This window comes from Phycodurus eques, chromosome 1 (assembly GCF_024500275.1).
Source record: "Phycodurus eques isolate BA_2022a chromosome 1, UOR_Pequ_1.1, whole genome shotgun sequence".
NCBI lineage: Eukaryota > Metazoa > Chordata > Actinopteri > Syngnathiformes > Syngnathidae > Phycodurus > Phycodurus eques.
Window position 1 is genome coordinate 8,908,581 of NC_084525.1, and position 26,531 is coordinate 8,935,111.

Consider the following 26,531-nt stretch of genomic DNA (forward strand, 5'->3'; position numbering starts at 1 on the left):
TAGTCATAGCAAGGCGAGTCAACTGAAAATAATATAATCTTCTGACCAAAAATACTTAGAGAAGAGTATATACAAACATTGGTGTTTTCACAGTAAATTCTTTTGCTGTTTTTTTTAAAATTATTATTTATTTTAGTAAATTTTTTTTTTAGATCTCAATAAAATAAACATAAACGGCCATTATAAACTACCAGTAAATGGCTACTTGTAAGGGCTCGGGGGGAAAAAAGACTTACAAAACACCACAATAAAGAAAACATCTTGTTTTGATGAGTGGGCTTATTTGCGCTCTGTACCATTTTTCCTTTGTTTTGGTATTTAAGATGTCTGTGCAGGAAGACACTCAGCAAGCATTTGCAATCCTCTGCTCGCCATCAGGGCGTTGATCCTTATCATTGTTAAGGGTTGTTTCACATCTGGTGTCCTAATGAGATGAATGACCTCCGACAGGTCACCACAGAGTTTCCCTTCCACCCTCTGTCGAGGTGACAACTTCCAGAGCTCCACAACTTTCATCCCAACACGCTGGCCCCGCGGGCCTCCAACACAACTAACAACTAACTCAAATGGGCGATGAGGCCATTTTAAACATCAAAATATTGAATGTCTTTTTTAACAGTTTTGACTTCTAATGATATGTTGAGAAATGTATTGTTTTAAACCTTTCCTGCACATTCTATCAATAGGGTCTAACTCAGTGAACTTCAGATTTGAAACAAATAATAACATAGCTCAAATTGCATTCAGTCTCGCTTTGGGCACCTCTTTGAAGTTGTCAAATGCTGACAGGATGATCTCGTGACCTCCTCGAACGAGGCAGACGGCAGCCAGCAGCTCAAGGACCAAGGCTTTTGTCCTGAAAGTATGGGAGGCACTCATTAGGACAGCACATAAAGTTCAAAAGCAAGCACTGAATCATACTCTCAAGTTTTGTACAGCAGGACCGTTCAGTTCTAGACTGCAGGAATAAATGCATGTCAATCTCAAAATTAGTGTATGATTATTAATAATGATACGGCTGAACCGAGGGCTGCTGGTCTTTAAGGATTTTTAGTGCCCCCCAACACACACACACACACACACACACACCAGGCCCAAGTCTTCATTATGAAGTGATCAGGCACTAAGGTTTAAGCACTAATCTCCTTTCAATAAACATTCCACGAACTGTCTGCATGGACACCTCTCATTCCCAACTACAGAGAACAGGTTAGCTCCATGGATAAAGGGAGGCATATCAAATGAGCAGGCTGCAGGCTTGAACCTAGGGGCGAATCTAGGATCTGAACTTGTAAAGCATACAGTCTGACAATTGATGTAGCAAAATAGTAAGATCCATCCATCCATCCATCCATCCATTTTCTGTACCGCTTATCCTCACTAGGGTTGCGGGCTTGCTTTAGCCTATCCCAGCTATCTTCGGGCGAGAGGCGGGGTACACCCTGTACTAGTCGCCAGCCAATTGCAGATAGTAAAATTCTTCATTATAAAATCAGTATTACACATTGTTATTCACTTCTGACAATCTGATGACAATATTAATGTGACAATTGAAGAACACATCCTGTCACTGACAATTCACTAACCTGTAACAAGTTCAAATTTTACAGTGAAGGGCTTGGAAAAATGCCTTTTGTCCCTTGAGAAGCCTTGGGTGCTAAGATAATAAATGTGAACAAACTACCCTTTGTTATTGACAGACAGTTTGGATTACCAATAAACTTGTTGACATGTTTCAAATTCAAATACTGCATGCGTCATATAATTGCCACTTATACATGATTCCAATTGAGCAAGATAACCAGTGACTATTGCCCCAATAGCAAGTGTGAGTAAGCAACCATGACTATTTAGTTGTCAAAATAACAACACAATGCATTCTAATATACAGTACTTTTGTTTGTCCCAACCCTGCATTCAACGTGATGGCGATACATTAGTTCTTACCGTGAACTCTTATTGTTCAAACTGAGAGCAATTTCATTGACAGCGTGTGCATGAGACATGACCATATTGAAGCCATACTGCATGAAGAGAAGACAGACAAACAACAGGATGTGGTGAGACAAAAAAAGCTATATATGGAGCACATCACAGTACAGAAAGCATATATATGTGTCATGACAAATATACAATGTTGTGATGTGATTTCGGGCCACTTAGCAACACTAGTTTGATACCTGGTAGTTCATAATGGCTCTCAAGCACATGATGCAAACATGCACATCATCCTTCTGGCTTACAAGTCGGGAGTTCTTGATGGTTTTGCTGCTGGAGACTGAGCCATAGCTGCAACACATGTTGAACGTTATCACTTGGTCACAATTCAGCACTTCAAATATGCTCTATTATAGCGCAGCTCGTCTGATTTAGTCCTCCACTTCAGTTGCCATTCACATGACTCTTGTGCATGTCACGTGCTGAGAGGCGTGAGAGAGAATGAGATCTGGCAGAATTAAAAGACAGCGGGTTTTGAGGTTACAGATGCATGATGGGAGATGCCTGGTTTCCTCGCCGCTGTCAACCGAAAGTCAAGAGCAGCAGAGACAGGGCAATTACGTAACTGACTCATACAGTCAGCATGTGCACATAACATTATTAGTGACGTGCACTTCCCATGCGTCCTAAGTAAACATTTCTGATTCTTATACCTCACGTACTGTAATACAAGATTTTAAACATTCTCAATTCTACTGTTCTTCTTACAACTACATCAAGGCTCGGTTCTGAATAACGCCAGAAGAGAGAGAATACTGTAATTGTGATTGGTGTAGAACTGTAACACATTAGCAATATTTTGCTATCGTAGGCCCTAAAAACATTTCTCAGTATGGTACAATTCAGTTACCGTATAGTTTTAACAGCCTTGAATCATTATGTTGTTGAAAAAAAACAAAAAAAAACACCAATGACATTTTTTTATGTGAGAGGCTGTTTAACTCATTCACTGCTCACTCATGGTTATTTGAATTCAACAGCCATCAATTGCGGGGAATTCATTGCCCCTGCATTTACACCCCAAGTAATAATGTTTTTGACATATGCCAGTCAAAATAATGTTCTTTTCCAAATAAAAGGTAAGTCTGACCTGGCATGCACGTTAAATATTTCACTGCTCATACAGCATCAACGTGACCAAATTGTAAAAAAAAAAAAAAAGTCTTAACGCACCATAATATATTACTAATATATGCCAACGTAGCAGTAAAGTCAAAATTACAGTAAGTAATTATTTCTATGAAGAACATATCTAAACCATAGATTTAAAAAAATCATCCAATGAAAAACAGTAAATAAGTCACGAACTGAGCCTGCGTTCTTGTACCACATGAAAACGTATTCTTCCGCCATTTGTAACCGCAAAATGTTGGATGTCGGGACCGTCGTAAACTGAAGACCTCCTGCAAATGTTTGCTTCCTGTCCACGGCCCACCCAAAATGGCTCCACAATCCACTTTTGGGTCCTGATCCACCAGTTGAGGATCACTGATTAAGAGTATTCAATGGATGCATGTTTTTGAAATGTGGGATGGAGCCGAAATACCAGGAGAAGACATTCACAAGCACAAGGAGAACATGAAAACTCCATGCAGGCGGGCCGGAGCGCTTTTCCACCGTGACACCTACAATAATAATATTATTTATAACAATATAGTTGGATGAACACTTTTCTGACACTGAATCAAATCTGAGAATTTCTGTCTTTGTAAAGGGAGGATTTTAAAATAACCCTGTAATTGGATCTCAGTGTCCAGTTGTATCTGTTATTATTGCCAGTTCCCAATGCGTATAGTATAGTGTATGTTGTATTCATTTGTCATTTTTGTCTACTATATTTCCTGACGTAATGTGTCCAAACCAAAAGCAGACCGTTATATTTAATTGAATATATATTTTAAAACTTAAACAATCTGGACATATGAGGTAGGACTGTTGATACAGATTTATTTTAGTTTTAATTGTGATGCAAGACTCATAAGATACTGAGCACGCAGGGCTTTCCTTTAGACCAGACAGAACCAGCACAACGGGTTAGCATGCTAATGCATGTTCACAGCGCACATTAGGTTAGCAGGGCAAGTCAATACCAGGTAATAGCGGACAGAAGCCAGCTAAGCGATACATACCGGAGGACAGACTGGCGGGCCGACCGCACCAGTGTGTTGCAGAAGGGCTGAGTGCTCATATGATGCAAATCCTCTATGGACCTGCTCCAAGATTTAGCTTTCTCCAAAAAGCCATCCTCCCCATTCTCCAGCCCCTCAAAATCCAACCTGGGCCATACACACACGTACACAAATCGGCAGACACAGAGGTGCAGGGGGTGGGGGTGGGTAGATGCAGGGGCGCAGGTTAGGTGAGCAAGGCGGCAAGGGAGTTATCACAAGACCGTCATATAGGTGCACGATAAAGCTCAGCAAAGAAAATCTCTTTCATTCAGGCAAACATTAAATAATACACATAACACTATAGGGCTAAAATCTTGAGACACCGCTTCACCAATTAGTTCATAAGTTGGGGTGTTGACTCGAGAAACCTAATTCTTCTTATAATGCAAGTCCATAAAGGCATGGTTGGATGAGGTTAGTATCGAAATATATCTTTTGGATGCACTATAACAATGACTGTGTCTAATCATCTTCCTAGAGGAGAGGAGAGAGAAATGTTCCTGTCAGTGTAATGAACAGGTGTCCCAGTACTTGTGTCCACACAGTGTACTGTAGTATACCGATACCACATTCAGCTTGCCAATTATGCAACAAGACAAACACATCCAAAGAATGCAATGTGCCCACAGCACATTTTTGACGCACAAGCAGCTCTTTAGGCCCAGCAGGACGCAGCGTGCTTACTTAGCAGCAGCTGCCCAGCCCGGTTCCTTTTAGGAAACGTTCACGGCAAAGATCACGTGCCACGGCCGTGTGTAAAAATACTCACATGACAGCGCATTGGGCAAAGGAGAGGTACTCCACCAAGACATCAAGACCTCTGTTCTCATCGTTGAGGAACTCCCTGACCCACCTATGACGCAGGCGGAACACAGAAGGTCAGCGGAGCAACAAAATCAAGAGCAAAACCCTTCTTCGTAGGAGCGTGGTTTTCAACATGAATAGAAAGCAGCGAGAAAGACTAAAATGTGCGAAGGTGGAGAAGAATTTAAAAAATTGAAACGCAAATTTTGGGCAAGACTTCATTGCCTGTTCTTGTTGCTCTCCTGTTAAATGAAGATATTTGGAGTTAAAATAGGGTTATTGAACATAACTTGGTTAAGCATTTTTTTACAGTACCATATTCATTGGTGCCTTGAGATACAAGTGACTCAACTTACAGTTTTTCAAAATATGAACGGTCGATCGGACGTTTCCTTTGCTCGATTTGCGAGCATAAATTTCAGATCGGAGCGCTGTACACAACTCAACTCCCAACAAGCGGCCGTTTGGCAGATATAATGAGTAAATATTCTTTAGAAAGAGGTTTCAAGCTGATAATTTGTTATTGTTGTGGATTTAAAACAACCACACAGCCTCTGCTACCTGAATGATAACATGCAATGGGAAACTCTATAGGTACACTGGCTAACAATTAGCATTTGTGTGGCACTCTTGTTACCCCTTAAGCAGCGGATGCCTGAACACAACCTGTGCAGCAACACATGTAGAGAGATTACATAACAATACTCTCAGACATACAGTATATTTTTCATGCTCAGCTAAGAACGACTAATAAATATTACTACTGTACTGAGGACCGGAGAGGAGGAGCTTAGTCTGCAGTACAATACATCCGTCTGTCTGTCCTATATTGCCCCCAGGTGTCCAAGGCACGTACGCATTGAATGACAACGTGTGACAAAACTGTTAAATTCCTAATAATATTTATTTCTCTCATTACTGTATGGTTTTTATAAAGTATAATATTATATAGAGTGCTATTTGTCTCATTAAAAAACATATTACACATTATTTGTCCGTTTTATTTCGGAGACTGGAATGGATTAATGACATTTTCATTCATTTTTAAGGGGTAAAGAAGATTTGAGATATGTGTGTTTTGAGTTACGAGCGTGGTGAAGAACCAATTACAGTAAACTAGTATCTGTAGTACAGGTCAGTTTATTGAACCTTTGCGATTATGTGGTCATATTCAGTAACAGCAATGTCTTTCGTGGCCTCACTAGAATTGTATCATCCTTTGAGTGAGCCCTGAAGGGGTTCTTCTCTTCCCTAACACGAAGACCTTGGCAAAGATAGAATGGAAAGCAAAATGGAATAAGGCCTCCGATTTCCACCCAATTGAACCTCATTTTTATCGAAACTCAAAACATAGGAATGACCACTGCATAGAAAAAAATGTGGAGGGAATACAGCTGTAGGATGTGGGCTCAGTTCAGGATTTTCTTCTTTGAACACAAAGTATCGGGCTAAGTGAGTCCTAAAATAGATGTAAATGTTTCTTATCTGAATGATTATTTGAGAGAGACAGGAAAGCAAGCAGGAGTGTCGGAGGGAAGTGAGGAAAAGGGAAAGGGAGGTGAGGGATGGACGAGAGGAAACGAACAAAGCAGTTTAGGTACAGGGGGAAGAGGAGGGGTGTGTGTGTGTGTGTGTGTGTGTGTGTGCGTGTGAAGGCAGCCATGATCATTGGTTTCCTGTCTGCAAACTCCCCCCTTCTTTGCCTCTGACCCCTTTCTCTTCACACCACCTCCCCTTCCACCCAGCCGCGGCGAGCTCACATTTTTTGGGCCATGTCAGGAATAAGACTCAGACAGTCATAAAGAACACAAGCCCATCCACGCGCTCTCAGTTCTCCTGAAAATGATCCCACCTTATTCCACTTCTGGGAAATGCATTGAAGGCATTCTTTTTTTTGGGGGGGGGGGGTCAAACGCTATGGAAAACTTGAAGCCGTCCCACTGCTCCTGGAATACTGCTAGCAACACTGGATCTACAGCAAAAAAGCAGTATCCCACCACAGTTTTTCCTGATAGCAGAAATTTATATTAAATACAGAGCAGTCTCACAATCCTTATACAGTGGTAACTAAAGAAAATGTAAAGAATTGAAAACTAAGTGCCTCATTAAATCATTGCTGTTCCTTTTGATGTGCCCACCTTGACCACTTGGGTGGGGGGGGGGCGGGGGGGGGGCAGTATAATACAGTCATGGAGACACAAACAAAGAGTTTCACAACTACTATAAGTGACCCAGTATGATGCAGTAATTTCCATAATTTCTTTTGCAGTGCACTACATGTGCTCCGCACCATTTGTGTTAAAATAGCCATTGCTCAAAGTGTTGCAATACCTCCACATAGATGCTATTTGTTAGCCCATCTGTGGCGTTTTGCATTGCTTGTTATCATTATGTTAATTAGATTTAAGGCAAAACTGTAGTTTCTTTAACACATTCACTGCCATTGACGGCTTTAGAAGTCAAATATCCATGTTAACTGGGAAGGCTGGCAGTGAATAAGTTGAAGGTTCTCTTTTCTTTATGTCTAGTTTGACACTAAACTTGAACTGAGATCGGCAATAAACAGCTTGAAGCCTCTTTTTTGAAGAATTTGAAGAATCTGCTATACTGTTGTTGCTTTTTGTGAAGTGAGTTGCGTTGACTGCCACCATACAGCGCATGCACCAAAACATTTTGGTCGCAAGTCAAACCAAAAAATTGTCCGACAGCTCATATCTCGAAAATCTTGCAAGCCGAGTCACTCGTATCCCGAGGCATCACTGTAGTGGTGTTTTTGAGTCATTTCCTGACTGCGTGCCTGTCTGACCTCCTCCATGGCGGCTCTCTGTCAAGTCCTTCAAACTATTTTTCCATTGGCCGGTGGGACAGTCATGAATGTGCTTGATGAATTCTGTCTAGCAACATGTGTGGGGCAAATTGAGATTAAAAATTGTATCTTTTAATCTTTTAAAGTTGTGTCTGCTGCAAACTTAAATGAAAACACATCAGACAGTAGGGAGAGTACAATTATACTGCTATGTAAAGTTTTCTCTTTACTAGTAGCAAGTCACTACAGCACATGATTTTGTGAAGATAAAAATGTAGCTAAAAAGGTGGGAAAAGTTGTGATATAATTACATCACAAAAGAGGATGTTTGCTCTAGTAGGTGTAAAATGTGTAAAAAAAAAGTATCCTTGTGTGTGTTTTTCTCTTTACAAAGGTTCCATCTTCCTGTCCTTCTGGCATACGCAACAAAGCTTCCTGTTCAACACACATGGGGGAGTGGACGCGGGAACACAATGGCTAGCATCTGGGCATTCTAAGACTATGAAGTGAAGCTGCAGAGCTTGACAACTTAAAACAATGGGAGGGAGATCCAGGCACCAGAGAGAGCAATGAAAGGACTATTCTTCACTAGGGAAAACAATAATAGGCTTTCCTTTAGCTTTACACAGTGAGAAACAGATGTAGAGCAGGAAAATGGACGCTTACCCAATGTGGTTTGTCCTCAAAGATATCTCCAGCTCCCTTAAGACTTTGGTAGACTCCTGGACCCTCCTACGGAACTTCTGGGAGACACAAAAAAAGCAGTGTTTTATTTATGTCCACTTTTGGGTAGCTGATCAGACGCCTTGTCATTAATTGAGTTCCCAACCTTTCTGGTGACACCAGGATCTAAGTAGCCTCGTATTTTCTGGATGTAAGTGTGTGGTGGATTCTTCACTTGAAACCTCTCCTGTGGGCCAAACAAGATAAATGCATGTAATTTCAGTTGTTCATTAAATTGAGTTACGTCACTAGAGTTAATCTGAATGTACTTGGTCACAAATCAGGTCCCACTTCTTCTCGTTGTCATACTGCTTGAGGAGCCGGGCTTTGTCTGGAGGCAGGTTCATAGAGTTCTGAAAATATATACAGTGCACATTATATAAAAATGTTAGTTATCAAACCCAGTTATCAAAGCGTCTGGTACAATAAATCAGCTTGAACTTTAATGACTGCGATTGGCTGTTCAGGGTGTACCCCGCCTCTCGCCCAGTCAGCTGGCGACCCTAGTGAGGATAAGGAGTATGGAAAATAGATGGATGGAACATCAATGAGTGACACAGATCTCGAAACACTTAACACGTTAAAAAGATCCACGTGTGCCATGAAAACGTATTTGCCCCTTCTCAATTTTTTTGTTTTTTTTTTGCCGTAGCTTCCCCACTAATGTTCAAGATCATCAAACAAATGTAAATATCAGACAAAGATAACCCAAGTAAGTAAACCACGTGATTTTATTTAATACGGTTAAAAAAAACTACATTTGTTTGATGATTTTAAAAGTGGGGAAATTATGCAAAAAATAAGAATTTGGGAAAGAGGCAAATACTTTTTCACGGCACTGTACACTCAAACAATAACTTTGGAATATGAACAATTCTAATTTGGATAAGCACCTTCTTTGACATGAGCATCTGTGCATTATTCACTGAGAAATTAGGGGAAATGTAAAAAAATGCCCTATTTTGCAACAGGTAATTAAACTTCCTTCATCCAGAACTGCAAAATGAGACCAATTTCAATGTCTCACTGTCATGGAATTTAGGTAGTATCATATAGTGCCATGCAGTTCCATTATTGGAGCCGGGAGGGCGCTTTGTGTCCTCTCTCCCCCCGCCCCTCTCTGTTTTCAGCACCTGTCTTCAATCAGCCTCATCACCACCGGTGTAGATAAGCCCGCCTGTTCCCAGAAATCCTTGCCTAAGTATTGCAGCCTCTCCTAGGGGTACCACGGCCCACCTTATGTCAAGTAAGCTATAATGTTCCTTGCTTCCCTTGTTAACTCTTGTCTGCTTGTTCCCAGTGCTCCCCTGTGTTCCTGACCACTGTCATTCCTGCCACCAAGCCAACTACCTGTTCTATCCGCTGCCTGCCACCTGTCCACGTCGCCATCTGCCAACACAGCCAAGACCACCTCCATAACCTTTCCTCAATAAACTGTTCATCATTTTACATCTGTCTCCGCCTGCTCTTGGGTCCAGTTACTCCCCATACGTGACCGGTAGTTTAAGTTTAGTTCAAACAAATGGCTCTGAAAATTGGGTTGTACTCCATATGTCCATTTCAACTTTAGCTTAAATTACCAAACATATGATACAATATGATAGTCACTATAACTGGCTACATTGTGTGTAAACATGATGTGTCATGAATGAGCTAGTGTGTTACTCAGTGGGTTAACGTTAATGCATAGAACATTTTCTCGGTTATTATTAAATCTAAGCCCAGACTCTCCAATTAAGTCAGCTATGTGTGTTAATTTTACAATTCCTAATGGCTGAGTGGGTGTCAGAAACTTTATAGGCCTGTGCTCCCAACGTCAGAGCCCAGTTTAAATTTTGGGGACTTTCATGATATCACTTCCCGTGTTTATGTTCGGCACCCTACAACAGGAGAGGGACTTCAGTGGCAGCGCGTGTCTCTGTATTGAGGCCATGCTTCCCCTTTAACAACCACAATCAGAACCAAGAGCTGTGTCATCTAATCCTGCAGTTAAAAAAAAAAAAAAGACGGCACACGTCCCGAGGCAACCAAGGCAAATTTAACTCAAACTGCTCTCATTTGTGTTTGTAGACATAAAATGTTTTAGGTCCTCATGATTACATTTTAGGACCAATTAGGTCCTCAACTGGTAGTACACACCCTTGAATAAACATGATTGTTTGCACTGTTAACCCTCATTTACACCCACATCAACAGTGCCCTCATGAGCCTGACCACAAACGACCTGTCAACTTGACTCTTAACCTGTGACTATAAAAGACACCCTCAAGTCTAAAGCACAACTGATCTGTGGACCCACAATGTTCACGTAGCTGGTCAATAAGTGTTTTTGCAGTTTATATGGAAAAACACTTGTTCCCATTACAGTTATGGGAATATCACGAGCGCATTTTCAGCTGACTTTTCCACATTGGAACCACATTGTCTGCTCATGAATCACGTTGTCTGCAGTGAACCAAAAACACAAGTGCATCGCTATTGCTTTCACATACACACACAGGCCACTTCATTGGGTACACTTGTATAATCTAATGAGCTCAAAAACATGAGCTGTATGCAAAATTCTGCCTTTACAGATCAATTAATGCTCAGTTTCGGAGATATAAGTGTAACAATATGTTTATTATTGCGGTTGTATTTTTTAGTGGCTTAGTGCATCATATGGCTTAGTGCATCAAATGCTGTTTCTAATATTTCCAAGCTTTATTAAGGTAAAAAAAGAGCAATTCAAACTGAGCATTATTATCTTTGCAAAGAGATTTTAAACACTGATCATTCATTAATGATGGACAAGCTAGCATTTTCAGTTCAGCACTCACTGTCAAAATATATAGTAAAGCTAGCTCAAAATTACATTTATCGGTTTAAAAGTTTTAGAATGCCCCAATTTTCCTTCTTGTTTTGTACTGAAATTCATGCAGTTCAATGTCTCATGATATTCTTAAATGAAAGCGCAGAACAAATAAACAATTGAAGTTACAATGGATAGCATGTAATCAATCCAAACCGGTTTGATGGTGTTTAAGTCTGGAGACAATGCCTTTTTGTATAATTCTAAAATGTACATCTTTTGGTAACCTTAATTTTTTTATTTTTTTTTGCGCAGCCTGGGTTCAGTTCCCACTCAGTGACGGTGTGAATGTGAGTGTGAATGGTTGTCCGTGTCTATATGTGTCCTGCAACTCACTAGCGACCAGTTCAGGGTGTAGTCCGCCTTTTGCCCGAAGTCAGCTGGGATAGGCTCCAGCGCCCTGCGACCCTAACCAGGATAAGCGGTGTTGAAAATGGGGGGAAAAAAATGGATCGACTTTCAATAAAAAAACTGGGGTGTTCTAAAACCTTTGACCATTGTATAAAAACAAACAATTCAAGCTAAAAAGTGCTGGAAGCTACCAATGAAGCAAATGTGCAGATGTTACATGTTAATAAATTGTGCTTAACAAATGCCACACGAGAAAAAAAGAGAAGCAACTTGCATACCAGATGTCCAGAATTACAGCAGGAATGTGTGCTGTTTATAGAACAAAATTTGATCACAACTTGCTTGTCTAGTCAACCCCCCCACCCCTGCTTTTTTAGTCCTTCTGGGAAACATGCTACCTACGACTATCTCACCATCTTCCATGCTTCATTACAATCTATCAGTACAATCAACATGAGGCCGATATAATGTGTCATTCAGAGAATAGACGAAGAGTTGTGATTATTAAGATCAGCAGCAACTATATTTTGAAAACAAAAAACACTTAACCTTCATTTTTATATACAATGTAAACAATACATGACAACTACCAATTGCACTAAGTGTGTTTGTTTAATGCCACACAGATCATAAGACTGATTGTGAGGTTAACAAAAAAACAAAACTGTATTAAACCCAGATACAGTATCAGCCCCAGCATATGTGCAGGTTTGGAGCTGAGCGGTTTGTCTTGTTTTCTAAGGCAGTCATGCATACTAAAGCACAGGCAAAGAGCAAGAGTACTTATTTGATTCTGAATAAGTGAAAAGCAAATAGAGCAGACACATACACAATAACCCATTGTGCAAAACAACATGTGATGTACAACCCCAATTCTAATGAAGTTGGGACGTTGTGTTAAACATAAATAAAAACAGAATACAATGATTTGCAAATCATGTTCAACCTATATTTAATTGAATACACGACAAAGACAATATATTTAATGGTCAAACTGATTAACTTTATTGTTTTTAGCAAATAATCATGAACTTAGAATTTTATGGCTGCAACACGTTCCAAAAAAGCTGGGACAGGGTCATGTTTACCACTGTGTTACATCACCTTTTCTTTTAACAACATTCAATAAATGTTTGGGAACTGAGGACACTAATTGTTGAAGCTTTGTAGGTGGAATTCTTTCCCATTCTTGCTTGATGTACAACTTCAGGTGTTCAACAGTCTGGGGACTCCGTTGTCGTATTTTACGCTTCATAATGCGTCACACATTTTCAATGGGAGACAGGTCTGGACTGCAGGCAGGCCAGTCTCGTACCCGCATTCCTTTACTACAAAGCCACGCTGTTGTAACACGTGCAGAATGTGGTTTGGCATTGTCTTGCTGAAATAAGCAGGGGCGTCCATGAAAAACAAGTTGCTTGGATGGCACCATATGTTTCTCCAAAACCCGTATGTACCTTTCAGCATTAATGGTGCCTTCACAGATGTGTAAGATACCCATGCCATTGGCACTAACACAGCCCCATACCATCACAGATGCTGGCTTTTGAACTTTGCGTCCATAACAGTCCGGATGGTTCTTTTCCTCTGGCCTGGAGGACACGACTTCCACAATTTCCCAAAGAAATTTGAAATGTGGACTCGTCGGACCACAGAACACTTTTCCACTTTGCATCAGTCCATCTTAGATGAGCTCGGGCCCAGAGAAGCCGGCGGCGTTTCTGGGTGTTGTTGATAAAATGCTTTTGCTTTGCATAGTAGAGTTTCAAGTCACACTTACGGATGTAGCGAATTCACCTGTGCGATGTTTGATGAGAATTCCTTAACTTTCTCAGTGTTTTTTGCCACCTGTCCCAGCTTTTTTGGAACGTGTTGCAGCCCTAAAATTCTCAGTTAATGATTATTTGCTAAAAACAATAAGGTTTATCAGTTTGAACAATAAATATCTTGTCTTTGTAGTGTATTCAATTAAATATAGGTTGAACATGATTTACAAATCATTGTATTCTGTTTTTATTTATATTTAACACAACGTCCCAACTTCATTGGAATTGGGGTTGTACATTTACTAGGTTAAAATTTGGGGGTGTAAAAAGTAGTGTCTTTGAATGATACAGGGGAGTCATAAAACACCTTCATACACTGTGTCAGTTGACACCTGAGGCGCAAATGTGTGTCAGGTTAAACAGCTGAAATGGGTGAAAAATAATAATAACAACAAATGTAATAAGGTAAGAGGAAGAGGTCAAGAAGCACAGAGGATATTTCCTTTAGGACCTGATTGAGGTAATATGAGCCAAGTAACTGAATTTAGTTAACTTCATTGAGCTTTTTCCAGCAGTGATACAATCTTGCACTTCCTGTGTTTATAAGAAGCTAAAAAGGTAGCAAGGGAGCAACGAGAGACATGTTATTTATTGCTCGGCCCATTTTAGGGGTAAAATACTACAGAAATGTGAAAAATGTTTGGCGTCTGTTATGTGCTACCCACGTATTCTCCTCCAACGAGGCCCTTCTGCTTTGACTTCACTCCATTCAATGCGAAGCTTTGTTTTGATTTGGTGTTGTGCCATTCCCAGCGTTTGACATTTGAGAGATTCCTTTTTTCTCCTTATAGAAAATGGCTGACAATAACTGGTGGGCAGGGTCACAGTTTGCCCCCCAGTACTGTTCAGAGCAAAATCCAGCTCAGGCGCACCACAAGTACAATACAAAACCTGATGAACTGGTTCCATTACCGACACTCTCTTCCATCACTGAACTACTTGGGATACACAACCATAGACACTTCTGTTTTTATATCAAATGCTTTTTTTTCTATGTATGTAGAGATAACAACTATCAAGTATCTATAATGAAATCAGAAAGTGCCTCTCTAACATCTAAAAAGGAGAAATGCTATATTTCCAATGATTCAATGTGACCTTGTCTTGCACTTTGTCACATACAGTACATAATTATATTGTGTAGCATACATACCATGCAGTGACTGTGCCTGGGCATTGCAATGTTAACTAATTATTTAATTATTTTTTATTTTTTCTAATTATTAAACTCCGACTGCAACGGACAATCAAAACTGCTGAAAGGATTGTCGGTACCCCCCTACCCACCATTGAGGACTTGCACGCTGCCAGAACTAAGACAAGGGCGTGCAAAATCCTCTCGGACCGTCTGCACCCCGGTCACCAGCTCTTCCAGCTCCTTCCCTCAGGTAGGCGCTACCGATCAACGCAAACTAGAACTAGTAGACATTCCAACAGCTTTTTCCCTCTTGCGATCAACTTCTTAAACACCTAAACTATAATTCCATTACAACAAGCTGGCAATTTTTTGACTTGAGTTCGTTGTCACATTTCTGTGGGGCCAATTATGTATTACTTGTGCACTCACTGTAGTTGTCTCGCCATGCTGCACTATTTGCATATACTGGCCACTCATGCCAGAGTAGCATCTGCTCCATTTGCACACTGATTGAGGAGTATCTGTAACATTTGCACAACCATCATTGTCCCAGATGATCGCACTACTCGTCACTTTAAACCGCATACACTCCTTGAAGTCTCAGCGCCGTTTGCACAATGGTCATTGCACCGGACTATTGCAATATTAGTCGTTCGAACTGCTCTAAGTGCTAGAGGACTCTGCATCTTTTTGCACAATTGTTTTTTGTCAATGTCTTTATGTCCCCAAAGTGTTCTGTAAATTGACTGTTTGTTGTACTAGAGCGGCTCCAACTACCGGAGACAAATTCCTTGTGTGTTTTGGACATACTTGGCAAATAAAGATGATTCTGATTCTGATTCTGATTCTGATTTAGTTTGGAGCCAATTATCAATCTCCATATTTTGGGGGGAAATTACATCAATTCAGTTCATGCGCAACCTACTTCCGCATTCAGCAAATCATGTCGAAGCCCTTCCTCCTTGCTGTGGTGAATGGCATAGGAGACAAAGCACCCGTAGGAACTTTAAATGTCTACAATGTATTTTTTTCAAACACAACATGTTACCACAACCTCCAAAGATGAAAATGGTAACATATCATATTAGTATGAATCAATGATTAATTTGTATGTAACTTTAGTCCGAGGACACCAGCCATAATGATTTAGATTTTTTTTAGCAAGTTCGGGTTCAAAAAATCATGTCATCAACCCGCTGTTTTGCTAGTTATTGCGGCATACACAGGAAGCCAGCTAACCTGTTTTTTGGGTTTGTTCACGTGAAGTTCCGCATATAGCGGATTGATAGACTATTATGCCCATCATTAAACTTGAACTACAGTGATACCTTGAGATACAAGTTTAATTTGTTGCGTGACCACGCTTGTAACTCAGAAGACTCATCTCAAATCATCTTTCCCCATTGAAATGAATGCAAATCCCTTTCATCTGTTCCAGCCACCCAAAATCACAGCAAAAATTTTTTTAATGCAGAGTTGCCAACCTATACAAATTCACTTCCAAAACAAATTGTCCAAATTTGTCTCAATTTCCATAATTTCAAAATTCTGTCAAGAACATTTCCGTGCAACAGTCATAATCATAATCGTTAATAAATTGTGGCTTAGGTGTGCAATCACACTCAGACCCCTACCAATAAGGGGAAATGTGCTGCAGCACAAATGGCGACTTAATGGGGCAAGTCCGACTGCCCTGAACTGGACGGCTGCCTAATCCGATCTGATTTACAACATTGCCTGAGCCGACTTTATGACCTTCAACTCCCGTTGGAGAATGCCAGAGAGACGACTGGAAAAGAGGGATAGATGTTTTCCTACAAGATCTTTTCTGCTTTACAGCTGCCAAACTTAACCCAGCTCTTTCCTACAGTTGATCCTACAGAAGGTTAAAGTGCCAGTTGCCATCATATAGAAATATGTTTATACCCAAATCAATCTTTTCTTTTTTGCAGTTTTTACATGAAAACAAATTGTCAGCTAAATACCAGAACAACTACTTCAGCCCCCCCCCCCCTTAAAACTTCCCATGCATTTTCCATGTGTCTTACCAAACCGCACAAACTGTGCCAACTGAATTCTTCAGATTGTGTACAAATAGTTGAGTCTCTGGATGGCCTGCCCACCCCTGAAATGTGAAATTAAACAACCAAGTAAATATTTTCTTGTCTGCCTATTTCTGAAAATGTGGGAAAATATTATTAAATTATCCAGTGGTGGATTGATTCATGCAAGTGCGATTAATTTGCAAGCTGGATGTGGAGGGGTGAACAGCTCCAGATCCGGGAGACCCCAGTCACACCAAGAATATCCAACAGATTAGTTGCTTGTCGCTTTTTTGAAAACAAACAAACAAACAAACAAAAAACACTAATTAGCTGCTTGTTTCGTCACATGCCCGAGCTCCGCCCCCAGTCTCCACGGTTATGAAAGCCAAACTCTGCATTTGCACGAAACACAACTGTACCCACAAAACCAAGTGACATCAACGTGTGTAACAAGTGGAAAATGAGTATACTGTAATTCCTATCCTTTGTGTATTTTGATGGAAGAACGTCAAAGACCTTTTACTAAGACACCTGTGAATTGTTTTAAATTGTATAGTGTGTACTTTTAAACCTTGAGTAAAAATACACTCTTTATTCATTTATGTCCGGTCCCATAATGGCTCTTAATATATTTTACAGTGTGCTGCTGGTGCTTTATCACAGTTGGAAACACAGAAAAAGTGTGTTTCCTTTTTCTCACAGACTAGACGTTGTTGTCATCAGCTCAGAGGGAAAAGAGTGGGCGGCTACACTGTTCACAGCAGCTCAGACCCAGACCCAGATGGCCCACTTTACCCATAACAAATCCCAGAGTCTGCTCATCAGGGTGGTGTCCCGGAATGAGGGGCTCGACTGGAAGATGGATCAAGGACTCCAGCTAAAGACAACCATGCATTAGCTCGGTTCACCTATCTATTACCGAGGTGTGGTCATTTTTCAATTGTAATCATTCCGGGGAAAAAAGCCCAACATACAACACAAGAGCTATTTACAGTTAAAGGGTTTCCTCTTGTTAAGACAATACGTCATTAACATGAACAGATTTTTTATTTGTGCAGTAGCAATGTGAACTTCTTTTTTGTTTGTTTACATCTCTGATTTTAAAACTTGTTGAATTGTACTTATCCTAAATTTGAAATAGCCATCCATTTTCTATTCCGCGATCCTAATAATGGGTGAATTAGAAAAATTACTAAAGGTGTAATGCAATACATTTCCAACACAAGGGTGAGCTGGAGCCGAGCCCAGCTGATTTTGGGTGACAGCCGGGGTACAAATTGGACTGGTCGTCAGTCAATGGCAGGGCACATTGACAACCAACTAACACACTTACATACTGTACACATGTAATTTAGAATCTTCAATTATGCCTTGACAGACCTTACTTTGTGCAATGGAACAAGAAAAAGGTCTTCTCCAAGGATAGAATTGTTCTGAAATGATCGGTATCCTAAATAAAGAATGAGGAACTAAGTGACCAAACACTACTTCTGCTTGATTATTAATCGATTAAGAGGTGTGTCTCAACACATTTGTCCTTATAAAGCAAGTGCAATATACCTGTGTCTGTGAGGAAGACAAGAAAAAGCTGATCTTAGTCCTGTCAGGAAGTAGAGTCAACAAGCACGCAAAGAAAACAGAATGAATACAGGGCTTATTAACTGGGCATATTTTAGGCTATTAAAATGAGAAAAAATAGTGTTAGAGCTATGCCAGAGTTGCCTGGTCGTAATTCAACTGGAGTGTGTCTTAGGAAAATAAAAGTTTGAACAACGAAATAGATATAAATAGCGGTCTACGCCTACAGAATCACATCAAACCAACCCCAGATGACAAACTGCATGTTTTTGGAAACAATGGGGGATGTGAGCGATGACGTCAACTGTTCAAGTGACCCGTAAGAATGAGACACATATGACACACTTGCGAACTGGCCCAACATCTAATATATATATCAGGCTGGCTTTTTATTAATGAATCTTGGAGACATTGCTTGACTTTTTTCTGTTTCCTCCTTGTGGCGAAACAATAGGAGGAGACAGGGTTAGCGCTGCAGCTGTTGTCGTCACGGCGCTGCTGAGACTTCCTGAACATGTCAGGAAATCAAAAACTGCCCTCCGTGATTAACGTTGGTTTCTTCCAATGCTGCGGCCTGTAATACGACCAACGTGTGTCTTCGCACATCAAGCAAAACAATGTGCAAATGAATTGTGGGTGTTTTTCCAGCTCCAAGGTAAGAGCTGAGAGTGTGAGAAAACACTGCTCCCCTTTCTCTGAGCAGACATCCGATCAGGCTGTCGCTGTTTGGATTGGTAATCTGAACTAGGTGGTCACAACAAAGCAAGAATCTTACACAAAGATGTCAGAAGACTGTAACCAAACAAGGCCGATGCACCTGAGAGTTTCTTCGCCTCTTGATGCTTGTTTGCAAATAAACACTGGGATGCTCATACTCCCTTACAAATGTATTAACGCAGGGGTGTCAGACTAATTTTTGTCGCAGGCCACATTGTTGGTATGGTTTCCCTCATAGGGCCGTTATGACTGTGAAACCATATACAGTGTGAATGTTTCATCACCTCATCATATTATTAAATATACACAACAAATGGCTGGATAACTACTTTTGAAACCAGTGTAAGGGGTTTGGTATCCAAAAAATGCTTGCAATAGGTCAACGTTATTATTCATTACAAGTGAAGATTTGGTACAAATCTTAGCAAGAATCATGGAAGTTGACACAAATTCGATTTGTTTTCGCGGGCCACGTAAAATGATGTGGCGGGCTGGATGTGGCCCCCAGGCCTTGAGTGTATTACCAAATCAAAGCAGGCATATCATTTAATCCAAATATACGTATGGTCAATATTGGGGCTTGTACAGACTAATTGACTTGTCCACTTTACAACTCTACAAAGACGGTAAGAGCTTGACGTCGTCTAGTTGCCCATCGTGGTTTGAGATGATGATGAGTGCAATGAATAAAATTAGTCTTTTACCTGAATTAATTTAAATTGCCATCTATTTCTGAATGTGCAACTGCATAGGTAAGGGACAACCAGTAAAGGGAGAAAAAAGTCAGGCTCAAGCAGGAAATAGAATTTTTCCACCCGCACTATCAAAGTGGAAAGAGAACGGGGAATTTTTCCACCATCCGCGAGGACGTCCGTGATCATTCGCATCCATGCATCCAATTTCTATACCGCTTATTCTCATTAGGGTAGCGGGTGTGTTGGAGAAATGTTTTTTTTTTTTTTTTTAAACGCACATTCCAAAACATGCAGGATCTTCAAATGTTACCTGGGTGTCCCAGCAGAAAGCACACCGAGTGAAAGGATTTTTTTCCCCCCCTCTGGTTGATAATCCAATCACACGACAGCTCATGTTCATGCTCTTGTGTTTAAACAAGTATGTTCTGCAAAATCGGTGTATGAACTGTCCTCTGTCGGCGAATATAGACTATTGCAATTACCTCCTCCAGCGATTATTTTTTTTAATTATAGTACTATCGTCAAAAAATATCAATGACATCATCAGAGACAAGATGACTTTGACTCAATTTTTTACCAAACTGGTGTTGACTTATGAAAAATCTGAAGTTGAGCAAAACCTAATCAATAACTGTATTTAATGTCAATCTACAAACAGCGTTTTTAACCACACCATGAACACTAAAGGATTAAGCCAAATTATGATATTAAAAAGAAACGTCTTGCAAATCTATCAAAAACATCTTTCTGTTCTGAAAAACCTAACACCTCTTATGATTAACATTTGATTGCTAAGGTTTGTAAGTGGAAAAACGTAGACTGTTTTTGCATTACAAGCCCAAAGCAAAGCATCTTAAAGTGGACATAAAAAACAACAACAAAACTCCGTTATTAGACTAAAAACAAATACACATTTTAAGCGTGATGCTAAATTTCAGTACACTGCTCACACTCCACCTTCAATTTAAAAGCAATTACAGTATTGAGATGGTTCATTCCAATAATCTCAGAAAAAAGAGGTACAATGTCTGATCACTAGACACTCTCAAACACACTCCTTTTGTATGCTTGACAGGTAGTTTGGGAACATTTGATTGATGATGATCCTATATAATTACCAATTATAAGAGGTATCTTCTGTTTGATTTAATGATGAACGACTCGATCAGTCAGCTAACCCTCTCAGAAGCCAAGCAGTGGACAAATGGTTCAAATAGACAGCTAGAACTTCCCCTAATAAGCGTTCCAACTCCAGTTAAGAAGTGTGAAATCCCCATTGAATTCGGAGTCAAAGACAACACCGTTTACAGCTGCGGGGCCTCCTTTCTCACTTTCTCATCCCATGTCAATCTCCTCAGTTTGGTGATCCCTATACCCTTTTTTTTTTTTAACCAAATGGACCTCCGCTTGTTTGCCTCTTATGGCGACATGAAGTGGGTTAAATGGCATATTTGCCCCAGAATTGATTGATGGCATTAATAGCTGGCTTCAAGCTAGAGACGAAGGCCAAGTGATAAAGAATTAAATATCCTGTGCCGAAGGTCCTGACAGAGCCAGATGTTCATTGGGCTCCGATTGTACTTTAAGTGAACTCGACAGGCAGTTTTTTGAGAGGCCTTTAATCAACTGGCGTCCAAAACTGTGGAAAATCTAAAAATGTGAACAGAAGCATAAGGGGATGAGTTATAAATAACTGCAGGGATTGGTTGTGAATCAGAGAAAGGAAGTATTCCTTCATTGCTTAGAGGCCGACATCCTGTTTGTTCTCCTCTGTGTGTCCATGCGGGGCTTAGGGAAGCCCCCGCCGACGGACGATATTCATGAGGAATGAGAGGAATGCAGGTACACGAATGCCTCAATTACTCATGCCGGCCACGCTTTTTGACAGGCTGCCCAGTTAAATAAAAAATAAATAAAAAAAGGTCAGCCTGCGAGAAGGAGCAACAAATGTAATCCAATACTGTGATGGGCTAGATGTCTAATAATTCACAGAGGAGGTTCTAGCACGAGGCAGATACACATTTGACAAGAATTTGCCTTGTGCTGCTGTGAGATATAACAAGCAAACACATCACTAGTGGCACATAATGCTGAAATACATTGGCTATTTAAATTGGCGTATGGCGGTTCCACATAAAAATAAAAATAAATAAAAAAACCTGTGTACAGCAGCACCAAAGGCACAAGGGGGATGAGGCCCCTTTCTATAACAACACCGACTGACAGAGTCCCCATTGTACTAAGGAGGAAACCCACTTCTCCAACTTACTGCCTTGCAGGGTGCAGACATACTAGAGCGGCCTGACACCCTCCACATATCCACACGCACACACACGTGCATGCATGTATCAATTAGAGACTTGAATTATGACAAAGCTCTGCGTGTGTGACTGTTACTTCATGATGTGACTGAGCCTGCACATAAAGCCACACATGTTGTATGATAATTGCAGACATGCTGTATCTGCTCAGTCGTGCACTTTAACTTGAACTCTGCTTTCCAAATAACTGCGAGGACAGAATTACAGAAGCACTAAAACTGTCCATAAAATGCGGCCCACTTGGGGAATCGTAGCCCGAGGGCGCACACAGCCAGGTGGGCGGCTAAAAACCAAAGTTAACTGCATTCACCCAACTCCCATAATCCCCCTCTTCCTCCGAGGACACGGTGGTGGATGCCTAAGCCAGATGTACACACAACAGGCAGAAAGGAGGAGTATGTGTGTGAAGGGGAAAAACAGTTAGGCACAAATGAATGGCAATAAATAACACTAATCTAGGTTTGTGCCCAGTAAACACTCCCCACATCTTGACTCCATTAGTTCCACTTATCAGACACCGCAGCTCTCTTCGGATTTGAAGAAGCAGCAAAGGACTGTCAGAACTGAACCTCCTCGTGTGTATTTTGCATGATGCAACTGGATGTCAGCGACTGTGCTGGCAGTGGAATAGTGCGACCAATCAGTTCGGACACTCTCTACAGCAGTCAAAAGCTAAAACTGTTTCCATGTCGCTCCCTCGGCAAACAATTGAATATGTGTGCGCTGCTTAAAAGAAAGAAAGAAAGAAAGAAAGAAAGAAAGAAAGAAAGAAAGAAAGAAAGAAAGAGAGAAAGAAGAGAAAGAAAGAATGAAAGAAAACGGTGGTAAAGTCATTACCACTGAGAACAGTGGCAGGCAGCCATGCAGTTCAAAGGGAAATTTCCCACTCCCGAGTTCTCCTGCGGCTTCAGTCCCGACGAGACCGCAGGAATCCAGTGGTGGACGACACGGTGAAAGAGGATCCCATGCCAGACGTGCATCTTTGAAAGTGCCACCCACTCCTCTCACATCGTTTTCATAAGCGCAGACTCATACGGAGAAGCTTATTTTGGAGCCACAGTGGGTTCTGGGAATGTGGAGGTAGGAAACACTGACTGGGTGAATGAACCAGTGATTGTGTTTCAATTGAGGAAGTGAGTAAGAGTTATCAACGTGCTGGAAAAACTACAAAGACCACTTGGCTGAGTAGTGCCACTCCTAGGCATGGCCATAGTAACGGATAAATTGATTGTGGAGAATTGTGTTGAGTTGATTGGTGATTCATTGTGTCTTGCAGCAATTGAGGCAAAATGGGGTGGAGTCTCAATTTGTTTATGGTCAAAGTTGAAGAACATTACAGCTATGCTATTGGCTAAATAGTATGAAATGTTCAATAATTCAGCTATGGGAATACTATTTATAGGGGTATTGATTAAGTTCTCTGTAATCAGTCATTGAAAAATGCATTAATTAATAAAATGCGGCCACATGAAGGAGACTAAATTTCTTTGATCAGTTATTTTTATTTACAGTGGGACAGTCTGTGGAAACCTCTCGGAATGTTCGGATTTCTTGTTTGAATTGGCATTTTAGCAGAATAATAGTGTCTGGGCACAGTGGAAGACTGGTTAGCACATCTGCCTCACAGTTCTGAGGACCTGAGTTCAAATCCGGCCTCCCCTGTGTGGATTTTGCATGCCTGCGTGGCTTTTCACCGGGTACTCCGGGTTTCCTCCCACATTCCAAAAACATGCAAGGTAGGGTCACTGAAGACTCTTAAAATTGCCCGTAGGTGTGAATGTGAGTGTGAATGGTTGTTTGTTTATACAGTGGGTACGGAAAGTATTCAGACCCCCTTAAATTTAAGTATTCAGACCCTTTGCTGTGACACTCATATTTAACTCAGGTGCTGTCCATTTCTTTTGATCATCCTTGAGATGGTTCTACGCCTTCATTGGAGTCCAGCTGTGTTTGATTTTACTGATTGGACTTGATTAGGAAAGCCACACACCTGTCTATATAAGACCTTTACAGCTCACGGTGCATGTCAGAGCAAATGAGAATCATGAGGTCAGAGGAACTGCCTGAAGAGCTCAGAGACAGAATTGTGGCAAGGCACAGATCTGGCCAAGGTTACAAAAATGATTCTGCTGTACTTAAGGTTCCTAAGAGCACAGAGGCCTCCATAATCCTTAAATTGAAGACGTTTTGGACGATCAGAACCCTTCCTAGGGCTGGCTGTCTGGTCAAACTGAGCAATCGGGGGAGAAGAGCCTTGGTGAGAGCGGTGAAGAAGAACCCAAAGATCACTGTGGTTGAGCTCCAGAGATGCAGTCGGGAGATGGGAGAAAGTTCTAGAAAGTCAACCATCACTGCAGCCCTCCACCAGTCAGGGCTTTATGGCAGAGTGGCCCGACAGAAGCCTCTCCCAGTGCAAGACACATGAAAGCCCGCATGGAGTTTGCTAAAAAAAACACTTGAAGGACTCCAAGATGGTGAGAAATATGATTCTCTGGTCTGATGAGACCAAGATAGACCTTTTTGGCCTTAATTTTAAGCGGTAAGTGTGGAGAAAACCAGGCACTGCTCATCACCTGTCCAATACAGTCCCAACGGTGAAGCGTGGTGGTGGCAGCATCATGCTGTGGGGGTGTTTTTCAGCTGCAGGGACAAGACGACCGGTTGCAATCGAAGGAAAGATGAATGCGGCCAAGCACAGGGACATCCTGGACGAAAACCTTCTCCAGAGTGCTCAGGACCTCAGACTGGGCCGAAGGTTCACCTTCCAGCAAGACAATGACCCTAAGCACACAGCTAAAAATAACGAAGGCGTGGCTTCAGAACAACTCCGTGACTGTTCTTGAATGGCCCAGCCAGAGCTAATGGCTGTATTAGCTCAAAAGGGTGCTTCTACTAAATACTGAGCAAAGGGTCTGACTACTTATGGCTATGTGATATTTCAGTTTTTCATTTTTAATAAATCTGCAAAAATTTCAACAATTCCGTTTTTTTCTGTCAATATGCGGTGCTGTGTGTACATTAATGAGAGGGAAAAAATGATTTTAGCAAATGGCTGCAATATAACAAAGAGTGAAAAATTTAAGAGGTCTGGATACTTTCCGTACCCACTGTATGTGCCCTGCGATTGGCTGGCGCCCAGTGAATCCCGCCTCTCGCCCAAAGTCGGTTGGGATAGGCTCCAGCACACCCGCGACCCTAGTGAGGATAAGCGATACGGAAAATGGATGGATGGATAATAGTGGATGAACTGTGCTATGGACTGCTGCATGGATCCAGCTCAATCCATCGCTCAATTCAACTCAACATTATTTCCACACACACACAAGAAAAACACTGCTGTAACGAAGTGCTGCATATAATAAATGTTGAAAAAAATCATATATATATATATATAAAACAGAATTTTCAAATAAAGATGTTCTAATTAAAATCCACTTCTTTAAGAACAAACTCCTGCAGCGCCGCCTCCCCTGTGCAGATCAAAGTGTCACACTCCTAATGTTGGCCGCCTTGTGTTCTCCAGCAGCCTGTTGGTGGTCTCGAGTTGTATACAGTTGTGGTCAGACATCTCCGAGAGCAAAGCAGAGCTTTATTGCTTTTTATTTTGCAGTCTTACTTGTTGTGTGAAGCTGCTAGTAGATGAGAGAGAGGCACGTGATTGATGTCTCCACTGATCAGTATGTGATGCCGGGATGGTGAAATTATAACCTTGGGGTCACAGCCTGCATGACGTCACTAGCGTTGGCTGTAGAGCCAGCAACTGAAGGTTTAATGTAAATAAACAACTGCAGTTTTTAAACAGCCCTTATTTCATCTGTTGGCGAGTAACCTTGCATTCCCCATAATGAACAATGGAAGGAACGCTTCAAATCTGCTGTCCCATTTAACCCAGTCTCTTGCTTCACTTCACTTTATGACTGATGTCGAGTTGGTCTTCTTTAGCCAGCAAACAAGCTGAAACTGAATCAACAGCACCTCTGCTGGGTGCAGCCAAATTTTGCACTCCATTTTCCCTCAATTCAGGACACGTTTATAGACAATAAATTCCATACGAGAGTTGCAATGCTTCAATTAATTATTTTTATGCTCATCCCTTTTATGAATGGAGGTGTACAATTTTATGGTGATCCAAATTAGGATTGTTATGCCTTGGCAGAGGTCTACGCTCTACTGAGTGCCATTTTTAATAGTTTTTTTTGTTAGTTTACTTGTACTGGATCTCCTAAGAATGTGCAGTAGTGCCTAATGAAGTGGCCGGTCAGTGGCGAGGTAAGAAGACTCCCAAGGCGAAGGATGGAAAATGCCAAGTAGCTGTTTCCACCCACAGAAGACAGAAGTGAGGGGCGAAAAGAATCGCGAAGGTATTCACAGCTTGGCTTGCATTTCATCCGCAGGAATGAAACGCCTCATTCGCCTTCTACTGTGGAGGGATCCTGTTAGAGTAGGCCAGCAATATTACTACAGTGGCTGAAGCCTACTGATGCACACATGACATCATTCTGGGCTG

At 41.2% G+C, this 26,531-nt stretch overlaps 1 protein-coding gene across 6 annotated transcripts in view; it reads right to left on the reverse strand.

Moving 5' to 3' along the window:
- fmnl3 (formin-like 3) overlaps positions 1 to 26,531 on the reverse strand; it is a 48,083-nt gene that overhangs the window by 16,189 nt on the left and 5,363 nt on the right. For 5 of the 6 annotated variants that reach the window (XM_061675813.1, XM_061675797.1, XM_061675780.1 and 2 more), the window contains exons 2-9: positions 8,772 to 8,855; positions 8,609 to 8,689; positions 8,446 to 8,522; positions 4,939 to 5,022; positions 4,128 to 4,274; positions 2,181 to 2,289; positions 1,948 to 2,024; positions 763 to 856 (exon numbers count right to left, since the gene is read on the reverse strand). In XM_061675813.1, coding sequence (XP_061531797.1) covers positions 763 to 856; positions 1,948 to 2,024; positions 2,181 to 2,289; positions 4,128 to 4,274; positions 4,939 to 5,022; positions 8,446 to 8,522; positions 8,609 to 8,689; positions 8,772 to 8,849 — 747 coding nt within the window. In that variant the 5' untranslated portion in view covers positions 8,850 to 8,855. The remainder of the gene's footprint in view (positions 1 to 762; positions 857 to 1,947; positions 2,025 to 2,180; positions 2,290 to 4,127; positions 4,275 to 4,938; positions 5,023 to 8,445; positions 8,523 to 8,608; positions 8,690 to 8,771; positions 8,856 to 26,531) is intronic. The other variant, XM_061675823.1, reaches the window with a different exon arrangement.